The sequence below is a fragment of the Ambystoma mexicanum genome, chromosome 9, assembly GCF_040938575.1.
Source record: "Ambystoma mexicanum isolate Mex_15411 chromosome 9, UKY_AmexF1_1, whole genome shotgun sequence".
NCBI classification, from domain to species: domain Eukaryota; kingdom Metazoa; phylum Chordata; class Amphibia; order Caudata; family Ambystomatidae; genus Ambystoma; species Ambystoma mexicanum.
In genome coordinates, this window is record NC_090931.1 from 971895489 (window position 1) to 971908325 (window position 12837).

The 12837-nt window shown below is 50.2% G+C and overlaps 1 protein-coding gene across 5 annotated transcripts in view; it reads right to left on the bottom strand.

The window, feature by feature from the left end:
* Window positions 1-12837, bottom strand: part of TLK1 (tousled like kinase 1) — a 1414233-nt gene that overhangs the window by 455993 nt on the left and 945403 nt on the right. For all 5 annotated transcript variants that reach the window (XM_069616191.1, XM_069616192.1, XM_069616193.1 and 2 more), the window contains one exon: window positions 2490-2571. In XM_069616191.1, coding sequence (XP_069472292.1) covers window positions 2490-2571 — 82 coding nt within the window. The remainder of the gene's footprint in view (window positions 1-2489; window positions 2572-12837) is intronic.

The window sequence follows — 12837 nt, forward strand, 5'->3', positions numbered from 1 at the left end:
CAACATTGTTTAGTCCATTCTTTCAGGACTCAATGTGTTTTCAAAACTGGGAGTTCACAGATAACTATAACTTAAGGTTGCTCCTTTCCTTTGTTACATATTCAACTCAACTTTGAGGGACAATTCCTTTTCTTCACACTCCACTTCTTTTAGTATGGCACCGAGGTTTGATTAGAGTCTGTGGCCACAACACAATCCTCTACCTTGGTCATCCTTCCCTTTAGTTACGAACGCAAAGCCTGCAAGCCAGATGTCAGCGCCATTATTTCTTGTAGGATACTCAGGATATCCATTATCGTTAGGGCCTCTAGTCTCTCCTGTTCGCTGAGCCCCGCACTGTTGGTGGATTCCAGCATTTCCAGGTTGAAGAGCAGGTTTATGCCTGGTGCACAGTTCTGAATGGTATCTCAAGCATCGCACATGGAGATGACTTACAATATGGGAAACATTACAACCTTTTTATCACTATTGAGGGAGCTCCCACTCAGGGAAAGGGGAGAGAAAGAAACACTCTGCTGATCCATGCCCCTTTTACCCACAACCGCTGTTGTGTCTGACATGCAACCTCTTCCTTTGTGCTCCTGGTCGGTGCAATGCAGATCCAGTGTTCCTCTGAGTAGTCAAGCATGGAACCTGCAAACCCTAGGCACTTCCAGCTCTGTTTCAGCACTTCAGTCTCGGCCATGCATCCCAGGAGAGGCACCACCCGCTGCTTCACTTGTGGGGAGCCGGCCTTCAGATTTGGGTTAGGGTTTCCGGTCCCTCAACTTCACCAAGGGAGGGAGGGGGGGGGACCACTCGGGCATGGGGAAGTTGTCATCACTGCTGGTTTATCTGCAACTCCCACACGCCTCACTGAACCCAGCTTACTGTTTCTATACACCAGGTGCCGGATCTCAGTCTGCCCATGTGGCACCCCACAGGCTACCACCTCCTGAATCAGTATCTTTGTTTGCCGGTCACCAGCTCATGCAGCCACCGACCAACACCCCTGCTCGGGTTTCGGCTGTCAGAGGGAGAAGGAGGGAGGTCTTAACCACGTGGCATTCCTACACCGGGTGTCCGGCAGCCCTATGTCTCACCTGTGATTTCTGAAACCAGGGGAGGGGGGAGGGATGGCGGGGGGGGGGTTCTCTTCCTCCCAAGGTTCTTCCCATCTTTTCTCACCTGTGTCACAGAGGAAGCTGCTCCAATTCACTGGCTGTATTTCACGCAGAGGGTCACCTCCAATCAGGCAGCGCTAAAGGGGACGCCAGAGTGCTAACATTAAGCGGTCATCTTCCTCTCACCCCTTGGTGGTCTCCCTCAAGTCCTTTATGTTGGTAGGGGGTCAGTTGGGTGAGGTTTGTATATGATGTGTGTTGAGTGCTGCAGATAATTGTGTATGTGCCACAGTACAGACATTACTTGCCTTTGTTCCGCCAACCTTCATGTGCATGCATATGGGTGTGATGGTTGGAGGTATTTCTGAATGCTCTGCAGTATAAAATTAATTTGATTTTTTCTTCCAGTGGTGCTCCTCGTTTCCCATGGTGGGTTCGCTGCTTCAAAATGTTTGACTGATGAGTAGCATAAGCTTTGTTTCACTTAGCACTCTGAATTTAGAGAGCATATAGGGAAATAATTCAAAAAGTTAATTGCTCATGTATGGCGGTTTATTGAAGGGTTTATGGCTTGTACTACTTTAGTCAATAGCTCAGCGGCGTGCCAAACAATCTCAGACAATTTTATATATCGTAGCTCAAATAGTACATTTTTCAGTCCCAAGGGAAATCCCTATGCAGATTTTTTTAAAGCAATAAATACAACATTTGGGCATAAAAATGATAACATTTTGCAAAATGTGCAATTAGTGGTGGGATTTGTCCATGTCATTTGCATATTTTGACATGGTTAATGGCTGAAAACCAAAGTAAACATTTTTGCATTTTCCTATATAAAGTTTGATGTAACCTGAATTACACAGTACAACAATAGGCATGCAAAGACAACAGGATCTAGCTGACTGCACATTTCCCATTGAGACAATAGACAACCTACAGCATCAAAAAGATGCTTCCCACACACAGGCTTGAATTAAGGAAAGAGACTACAAGGCCACACCACACAACAAATGGAAGCTAGCCGTAATCAAGAAATAAAAGTTTCAGCCATGAACCATGTGACAGAATATTTTTTAAACGTTAAGACCCATATGAGAGTCCGTATGGGGTAAGGCGAGGGCACTATGGGGTTGAGCACAAGCACATCTCTTTTTAATTCATTTTTAACTGCTGCAAAAGGAGTTATTGCATTACCATCTAGCAACACAATAGTTTCACTATGAGGTGATCACATTAGAAGGGACAGTTAAAGAGAGAAATGCATGCTGTTGCTTTAAAAAAACAAAAAAAAATCACCAGAGTACTAAATGAATTTGTGGTTGTAAATATCATATGACCACAGATAAGCAACCTAAAATAACAGCAGCAGATACAAATGTTCTTTACCTTATATACTTCACTAAAGCCACCTCGACCTAGAAGATGGAGCAATAAATATCTCTCATTTAACGTTGGATGGTCTTTGAACCTTGGGAAAGAAATGTTTAGAAAATTAGGAATAAAACAAATATCACAAAGCTTTATTGCTTTCATGAGGCAATATTAAAAAAAAGCAATCTATTTTGATTCAGCTAAACAGTACGTAGGTACTTTTCACACTATTAGTTTTAAGAAATAGACACAAGGGGTTGTTTACTTTGGTATGAATTGTTTTTGTAACTGTGAAGCAGTTATATTTGCAAGACAAATTCGTTAGAAACTGATTTCCAAATGCAAGCATTTGTACTCTTACCACAAATGACATGCAATACTTACCGTAACAGCATTTCTGATGATTGTATCCGATTAGATTCACATGCTGTGGATATAGTCTGACATCTAGTGTTAATCACAGAGTATTGCATCTTTCTTTCGAGGATTGAAAGGGGAAATGGGCATGACTTACACCATCCCCAACGTGACATATAGTGTACCCGAAATCCCTCTCGTGTCAAGGTCCCTCCGATTGTGTTTTTTCTGCCGTGAGGGAGCCTTATGACCAACGTGAGTACAGAGAGAGAAGGTGTAAGATGTCGATGTTCCTTCTACTCCATGAGGGTAGGCGCATGTGAATCTAAGCAGATACAATCATCAGAAATGCTATCATGGCAAGTAATGCACGTCTTCTGATGCTTGTTAATCTGCTTAGAATCACATGCTGTGCATAGACTAGCAAGTAGTACCCAGAGATGGTGGTGTGATGTGTGAAGGAACAGTAGCAAAGAGATGTCTTAGCACCACTTGTCCCTCCTGAGAATCAGACCTAGTGTGTTTATCTAGGCAGTAGTGTTGTGTAAAGGTGAGCACAGAACACCTAGTTGCTGCTTTGCAAATGGACGCAAGAGGAACGTTTGAAATGAACGCTATGGAAGCTCCTGTGCCCCGAGTAGTGTGTGCTCTAGGCTTGAAGGGCAGATCTCTCTTGGCAAGAGTGTAGCACAGTCTGCTGCAGTTTATGATCCACTTTGAAATAGCTGATTTAGAGACAGGGTCTCCCCTTCTCTGCCAGCTGCCACTTACTCAAATAATAGATCACCGATCTCCTCAAATCAAGTGTGTGGAGGCTTCTTTCTATCAAGTTAGTGGGGTTTTGGAAAAAGGTGGGTCGTTCAATTGTTAGGTTCACTTGGAACTTTGAAATCATTTAGGCACAAAATGTGGGTGAGTGCGCAGGACCACTTTATCCTTGTGAATCGTGACAAATGGGTCTTGAACTGAAAGGGCCTGCAGATCACCAACTCTCCTTATTGATGTGATTACCACCAAGAAGGCAGTCTTGTAGGTGAGTGCTTTAAGGCTAGCCTTAAGCATAGGTTCAAAGGGAGGACCCATTAATCTAGTAAGTACAACATTGAGGTCCCATCCAGGAGCTGGGTAGGAAATAGGGGCATTAAGTCTGTTTACCCCCTCCATAAAAGCATTGATCACTGGAATTTTACACCACAAAACCCTCTTCTGGGACGTGGTGTAGGCTGAAAGTGCAGCTAAGTGGACCTTTAAGGAATTGAAAACCAGGCCTGAATCTAGTAGGTCAGTCAGGTACAGGACAATATGTGTTGGTGAGCAGTCAATAGGATTGATGGTCTTGGTATTGCACCAGATGATGATGGGTTTTCATTTATTGGAGTAGCATCTTTGAGGAAGTTGGAGGTGTCCGAACACTATGACCTCAGGAGCCAGGCTGGTGAGTGTTTGATGGGCATGGATGAAGTGTCTCCCTCCTGTCTTGTTACAGCATGTTGTACGTGCATGGCAGCTTCCTCACAGGTGCGCCTGACATTGCCATCAAGTGCGAGAACCAGGGTTGGCGGGCCCAGATTGGGGCCACCAGAATCACTGACTGGCTACTGGTGCATCTTATGCACTAACCTGTGGAGTAGGGGAGTCAGGGGTGAAGCATAGACAAATTTCCCATACCATGTTATCCAGAGACCGTTCCCCTTGCAGTGGTTCTGCAGGTACCTGGAGGCGTAATCTGGGCAATGTGTGTTCTCCAGAGTTGCGAACAAGTCGATCTCTGGGAAGCCCCAGTCTGCAAAGACGTTAAGAACAATGTCTTAGTGTAACTGCCATTCGTACTTACGGTTAGTGGGAAGTCTCTGCTGAGAACGTCCACCAGAACATTGAGTTCCCCTGGAACATGTTGTGACATGAGGAACATCTTGTGTTTGAGAGCCCATTTCCATATGTCCCGAGACAGTTTGGATAGCCCTGGAGAGTGTGTGCCCCCTTGCTTGTTCAGGTAATACATGGCCGTGGTACTGTCCGTGAGGACTACGACCGTCTTCTACTGGAGGTCGGTTAGGAAAGCCTTCAGGGCTTTTAACACTGCTAGCAGTTCCAAGAGGTTTATGTGGTTGGTTGCTACCGCTGGGGACCACACGCCGTGTGCCGTCTGATGAAGGTGGTGAGACCCCCCCCCCCACCCGATCAGAGATGAGTCTCTGGTGAGTGGCTTCTACTGCAGGGGTGGTGAAGGTCTTCACCTGCAAGAGGTTGTCCCTTGACCACCATTGCAGAGACTGAACGAGGGCGGCCGAGACACCACTAGATCGTCCCATTGTCCGCTGGCCTGACACCATTGGCTCGAGAGTCACTTTTCCATGGGGTGCATGCGCAGATGTGCATGAGGAACTAGGTAGATGTAGGAGGCCATCATCCCTAACAGTCGCATGGCTGTTTGAACCCTCTCTGAGGGGAAGATGAGCCCATCTCTGGTCAGAAATGGAACCCCCAGAAATTGTTCGACTTGGCTGGGGTCTAGGCTGGACTTTTTCTCGTTGATCGAGAGTCCCAGACTGAAGAGTAGTTGTCTTCTGGGTATTTGATAGGGGTTTTATACAGAACATGCCTATTAGCCAGTCGTCGAGGTAAGGATAGACTGGAACGGACTGCCTGCGCAGGTAAGCCGCTACTACCACCAGTACCTTCATAAACACCCTTGGGGCTGAAGCAATGCTGAAGTGGAGAACCTTGAACTAATAGTGCTTGTTCTCGATCATGAACCTTAGGTACTTTATGTGCGCTGCCAGCACTGCAATATGAAAGTATCCATCTTTCATATCCAGTGTTGCCATGTAATCCGTCTGCGTCGGAGGGATTACTTCCTGCAATGTTGTCATTCTGAACTTTTGTGGCTTGACAAATATGTTCGCTGGGCGCAAGTCCACCACAGGGCACATGGCAAGTTCCTTTTTGGGTACAAGGAAGTACACTGAACCAATACCCTTGTTTACCCGATGAATGGGGACAACTTCAATGGAGCCCTTTTCTTGAAGGATCTGCACCACTTCCAGCAGAATTTGCAGGTGTGCTGGCGATAGGCATCTGGATGTTGGTGGATGGTATCAAGGTGGTCGGTAGCACTCAATGGTCTGAAGTGACCAACTACCATGCATGAAGAAAATTACAAAGGGGACAGACTTTCCTCCATACTGCATGGGCGTCCCTTCGAAGGGAGAGGAGACCACCCTTTTCACCAGAAAAAACATTCACCTTTAAATTTAAGGGTGCGCTGCGTTGCAGCCCTGGGAGCATGCGCTGACCTTACTCCGGCGCCACACCTCAGTCCCCATAGACAATAGATTAGCATTGCCTAATGACACCAGTTTTATTAGGGGGAGATTGGTGGGACGTATGGAGGAAAGGAGACTAAGGACTAAGTATGTTAGTCACAACGGTGAGTAATTTATAATTACTCTTACGTCCATCCCCTTTGCTCCATACTGCATGGGCGATTACAACTGAGTGTAGCCCTTGGGTGGAGAGAAGAGGTTTCTAAGAACCATCTGCCCGAAAGCCACGTCTGATCTAGGACTGCCATCCAAACAGTAGTGCTTGCAGAAAGCTGAAGGGGTGGCCCATGTGGCCGCCCTACTTATGACTTGGCAGGGGACATGCCGCTGGAAAGCTTTGTCCGTTGCTTTGGCTCCAACCGCGTGGGCGTGCATGTTGGCCAGCAGTGGCTTGTGCTGTCCATCATAAGCTTCTTTGATGGCCGAAACCATCCAACGGGCTATAGAGGCCCGATACCCCGGTCTTGATCCGCTGAAGGTGACAAAAAGTGCATCTGACTTGCGGAAGCCCTTGGTACTGTCCAAGTAGAATTTCAGGGCACACCTGACATCAAGGCAGTGCAGAACTCTGTGCCTCGTCTTTGGGCTCAGCAAAAATCGTAGGTAGCACTATTTCTTCGTTCAGATGAAATGCGAAAGGCACCTTGGGCAAGAATGCTGGGTTTGTCTGCAGGACTACTTTATCCTTGTGAAAAGTAGTATATGGCTCGGAGGCAACCAGCGCCTGGATAGAGCCGATTCTGCGAGCCGAGGTGAGGCGACTAGCAAGGCCAGTTTAATGGTGACCAACCTGATGTCCGCAGACGCCACTGGTTCAAATGGTTTGTGCACCAGGGCAGCCAGAACTATGTTAAGGTCCCACACGGGGTGTGGCCTCTTGATGGGCAGATTGAGTCTGGCGAGTCCCGTCAAAAGTTTCCTGACAATCGGGTTGGAAGAGGATAAAAATCTCCAAGTTTCTGTAAGCCTCTAATGGCTGCCAAGTAAGTGTGGCAAGTGTCCACCTGCACGCCTGAGTGGGCAAGGTGCGGCGAGAAGGAGAGCATGTCGTCCAAAGTACATGCAAGTGAGTTGATACCCTTAGAGTTTGCCCAGTGGCAGAACCTGGTCCACTTGCTCTTATAATGGGCCCTGGTAGACTTGCTTCTGGCGCGCTGTATGATCTCTAGGTTAGCCTGGGAAAGGCTGAGGGGGCCTAGCATTACCTATTCAGGAACCACCTGCGAGGGCTAGTTTGTGGCGTGGGGTGGATGACCCTGCTGCACCAGAATATGTGCTATTAGAATGATGCTGAGGTGGCAAGATTACTTGATCTTGCTTATCACCCTGTGTTTCAGTGGTGTGGGCGGGAAGGCGTATGCTGTCATTCCGTCCCACTGAATCTGGAATGCATCGCCTAGTGAGCCTGGGCCATGACCCTGCCACGGGGTGAACAGTGGAAATTCTTGTTGTCCCAGGAGGCAAATAGATCAACATGGGGGAGTACCCATTTGTAGAAGATTTCCTGCAGTACTAGGTTGTTCAACTGCCACTCGTACTTGTCCACACCCAATCTGTTGAGCCCGTCTGCCTCCAGGTTGGATTCCCCTGTCAGGTGGACATCTGAATGAGGACGACCTTGCCCTCGATAACCGGAAGGAAGGCTCTGAGCGCCAGCCAGATCGCCTTCAGTTTCAGCCAATTGATGTGGTACTCCCGCTCCTGCCGGATCCAGATGCCATGGACGTAGTGGTTGTCCAGGGTGCCCCCCCCCCCCCAAACCCTCGAGAGAGAGGAGTCTGTAGTGATGGTGACCTGCAGGGTAAGTTGCCGGAAAGGCTTGCCCAACCGAAGGTTGCAGTCCCTGGACCACCATGTGAGGTCCGGGTGAAGTGATGGAGGAACATTGATCATCTCTGACTGAGAGCCTCGCTCCTGGTTCCAAGAGGCTGCAAAGTGCAGCTGAATCCTCCTCATCCTGAGTCTCGTATGGGGGACGGCCAGGAGAACTGCTGCCATGAGACCCAGTAGGTGTTGGTACCACCAGGCCGAGGTCCCTTCTCTGCTGAGGAAGTGCGCGGTGGCCCTCTTGAGGGCCAGGATCTTGTCCTCCGAGGAAAAACTCTGTGCACGTGTCCCAAATGAGACCCAAGAAGGTCAGTCTCTTTGTGGGTTGCAGCTGCGACTTCTTGAAGTGGAGGGAAAAACCCAGCTCGTGCAGTGTGTTCATAAGAGTGTTGAAGTATAGTGCACTGCTTTCAGAGATGTCGTCCTGATGAGCCAGTCGTAGCAGTATGGGTAGATGTGGTGTCCCTGCGACCTGAGGAGGGCCGCCACTGTGTTCATCAGCCTGGTAAAGACCCTGGAGGCCGAAAGGAAGCACCTTTTATTGCAAATGGTAGCCCATGATCCTGAATCTTCCAAAAGAACAATAAGGCTGTCAGATCGGGACGTGTAGGTAAGCGTCTTTCAGATCCAGGGAGCACATCCAGTCTCCCTTGCACAATGTCTCCGGCATCAAAGCTTGAATTTTTGTAAAGGTAGGTTGAGGGTGGAAAGGTCCAGCACAACTCTCAGGCCTGCCTGGTTCTTCCTTGACTTCCCCCACTGCCTGGCTCTCAACAAGCGATCGGATCACCGTCAAAAGAGTTGCTGTCCCAACCTGTGGGAGGGGAGGAGAGGCTGGGATAGGGAGGCGGTACCCCGTGGAGACTACAGAGAAGATCCATGGGTCCACGAAATTCTGGCACCAGAAATGTGCATGAAGAACAAGCCTGCCCACCCACCCCCCCCCACTGGAGACACTTGGACCCAGAGGGGCGTGTCATGCCTTCTTTCCCTCACAGGCTGTTGCGGAGGAGGGGGACTGGAAAAAGCCTTTACTACGCTCCCCCTTTTTTATCGTTGTTAGCGCCAATGTTGAGTCATCCGGGTTGAATTTCATAGCACAGAGCCAGGCCATTCTTCTCATGTCTGTGGCAATACAGATGGCATGGCCAGAGGTGTCAATGTAGGCCACGGTGGATTCCATGATGCCCTGCGCCGCCCTCTTCCAATCCTGCCTTGAATCGTGATTGGCGCTGTGCCGGAAGCTCTGGGAGGAAATCCGCAATGTCCCGCCACAGCCTCTGGTTAACGGCTGCCAGCATGGCATCCGCATTGGCTTGACGAAGGTGCAAGGACACATTGGAATACAGCTTCTTCCTGTATGCCTCCAAGATCTTCTCCTCCATGCCTAGCAGAGGAGGAGGATGAGGACGACTGAGGCTTGGAATATAGTGATGCCAGAGCGATCACCGAGGAGTGTGGCTTAGGATAGGCCAATAGCAAGAGTGTAAACTCCTCCATCTGCCTGTACTGGACGTCCAGGCGTTTATTAACCGGCTGGAGTGAGTGGGGCTCGAGTAAACCCTTCTTGGCCAAGGCAACTACGTCGTCCTGCATCAGTATCCCTGTTCTGGTCACGAGACATAGCGTGATGACTTCTGCAAAGACCCCCTCTGCTGGTTGCTCGACCTCGGGTTCAGGAAGGCCCAAGTACTTTGCCAGCCCTGCCAGACATTCGTGGAAGGCCTTGGCTGAAGATGGCGTGTTGGGTTTCTCCTCCGCATCTGTGTCCGCCTGAGGGTCCTGTTGGTCAGGGACCGGAGGAGGGGAGTTGGGAGCCGGGGACTATGGTGTGGAGACCGGAGCCAGAGGAAGAGGCTGTTGTGGAATCGCCTAGACATGAGGCTGAACAGGGGCCATTGGCAGGAGCACATTCCTGACGGTGTCCTTGAAGAGGTCCCCCATCCGAGGAGATTTCATGAGCCCGAGGTAACTTTCAAAGAACCTGTCCTCGCAGGCCGGAGTGGTGGTAGGCGATATTGACGGGGTAGCAAGTGGCTGCTGGAGCCATCGAGTGCCCTGCCCATATGGACGCTGCGGGAACCTTGCTTGTGCGAAGGCAGGGTAAGCTGTAGGCCACATACCTGGTTGACACCAGCCCCACCTTGAAACCCAATCCTCCACCTGCTGCCTTTCCTGTAGCAGCGTCGGCCAGCTGTCTGGAATTTCTGGCACGGCGCCCATTTTGTGGAGCTGCCTTCCACGTGCCTGTGTCATGTTGCTCAGCTCACTGGGCCCCGCCCCATCCAGGACTCGAGTGTGGATCGTGGGGCCTCCCCTGTTCCTCAGGCCGAGGCCCGTAAGGCATTTCGCCTTGGCGGATCTGCAGGTAGAACTGCGTATAGGCACCCCCACGGACATGTTGCTGGTACTAGGGCATAGCCCCTCGGGTGAAGATTCGGCAAAAGAACTTTCTGGTCCCTCAGCACTGTTAGTGGGAGGCTCTACTGACCCCCTGGGCATGACAGCTGGTAGCTGATTCAGCCTCAGTACTTGCGCTTGTACCAGAACCTGGGCGGACCCTCCCGCACGTGCAAGTCCTTGGGAAGGAGTCTCCCTTGCGGGGTGCACTGGAAAAGAGCAGCCCTACCTTGGGCCTGGATCGATGATAGACAAAGTCCTTTAGGTCTATTGGAGGTGATCTCTGGAAGAGCTCCCTCCACATGGCTAGTCTGCTCTTCAGAGACCGCGAGGAAAGCACGTTGCATGCGGTACAAGCTTGCCAGCCGTGGTCTGGGCCAAGGCACTGCAGGCAGAGGGGGTGGGGGTCTTTAGTCGGGAAGAGCCCGTCGCAGGATGGATACCTGCTGAACCCTGTAGAAGTGGACATGCGCCGGGGGAGGAGCGCGACGCCCGAGGACCAAGTACCTAAATGATAAAAAGTCAAAAAAGAAAAGATGTACCCGTGCATGGAATTACATGGCCAAAGCCAAACCCAGGAGCGCTGGTGAATACGGCCCGTTCTCGTTGATGCAGAAGAGGGGACTGAGGTGTGGCGCCAGAGGACGGAGTCAAGGCAGCGCATGCTCCCAGGGCCGCATCCCCACACGCCTTTAATTTAAAGGGGAAGAAGGTTTTTTCTGGTGAAAAAGGTTCTGGCTCCTGTCCCTTGGAAGGGACGCCCATGCAGTATGGAGGAAAGGGGACGTGACTTAAGTGTACGATGTTAAACGCCCCCCCAACGGGGAGAGACAGGAGGGAACCCGGACTGGCAAGTCATTTGGGAGCGGAGGCCGGGGAGACTCTTGGGGTGTACTTTCTCCCCCTGCCTTTACCGCTTCGTTGTCCCTCGGCTGGTATTGGCTGGTGCCAGCTGCACCTTGTGCAGATGATGATGTACCTCCTGTGCCATACTGGTTGTGTGGAGATCGGGAAAAAGACTGGCCCAGAAAGGAGCAGTGAGAGTTTCCTCCCCCTTGCTGGGAAGGTCTAGCAGTGATCTGATTAAGAGACTGAAGAGTCTTGTGCTCTTTCTTCGCCATCTCCAAGGCATCATCCACAGCCATGCCAAACAAATCTGTGTCCTCCACTGGTTTGTTTATTAAGGAGGCCAACGTTTCTGGCTTAAACCCTGAGGTCTTAAGCCAGGCGTGCCTTTTGAGAAGAGTCCCTTGGGCCAGAGTCCACCCGCCGTCTCTGCTGCATCCAATGTATTTTTTAGACTGCTGTGGGTCACCTGCTTCCCTTATGAGACAATCGCCTGTAGGCATGATCGCACCGGTTCAGTGACTTCTTGGAGGCCTTCCTGAAGCAGGTTCCACTGCACCTCACTATAACCTGCAATAAGTGTTGAATTATTAGCAATTCTTATCGAATATGCTGCCGAAGTGGTGATGCATTTGACAAGGGCATACAACTTTTTGCAGTCCTGGTCGGGGGGTGCTTCTGCAGTAGATAGTGGTACCCCAGCCCTCTTCCTGGTGGTAGTGACAAACAGGGAGTCTGGAGTGGCATGCCCTCGGATGTATAACAGGTCAGAAGGCGAGGGGCAAAACATTTTTCCACTTGAGGGGTCACAGCCCTTGTAAGGGAAGGGGACAGCAAGAAGGATGCGAGGCGTTTTTTGATGGAATTTAACAAAGGGATAGCCTGACTTGTGGGTGTGGGAGGTTTCTCCTTCAGAATGTGCTCCACAATGTCAGTATCTTGAACAACTTCCTGCGTGGGAATTTAGAAATGTTCTGCAGTCCTTTTCACGATTGCATTATCTGATCATCAATAGGCGATGCTTACCTCTGTGGAGGTGAGGCAGGAGGGTCCAGACAAATGGTCCCGGGTGAGGAGTAGGGGAAATCCAACGTGCTTCCTTTACAGGCTGATCTCAACCCCAATCTGGGCACTGCTCAGATGTGTCCTGGCCAAAAGGATTGTCATCCTGGCCATAGGGATCCTCGTAGACCTCTTCAGGTGTAGAGAGTTCAAATACCTCTTCCTGTGGGGTATCACTTGAAAGCTTCTGCACCTTTGGTAAAGTAGGGCTGGTATCCTCCTCCCTAGGTCTCTTGGGGGTTATAAACCTGAGAAGTCAAACTGTGAAAGTTGCCTGTCTGGGACAGCAACTAGGAACGGGACGGTTCTGCGGAAAGGTCTATGGCCTCCAAATCGGACCCATGGCTGCTGCTAAAATCCTCGCTGTCAGTGACGGTGCCTACGGGTAAATACACCACACTCAGCCTGCATCCCGTAGGCTGCCCACCATTCCGCCTGCCATTCCTTTAGTGTCTTAGGGTGGGAAAGTTTGCAAAACTTGCAGGATCACTTGTCTTGATCACGAGGGAGACACTTGTCGCACTTGCGATGTGTGCCTTTCCATG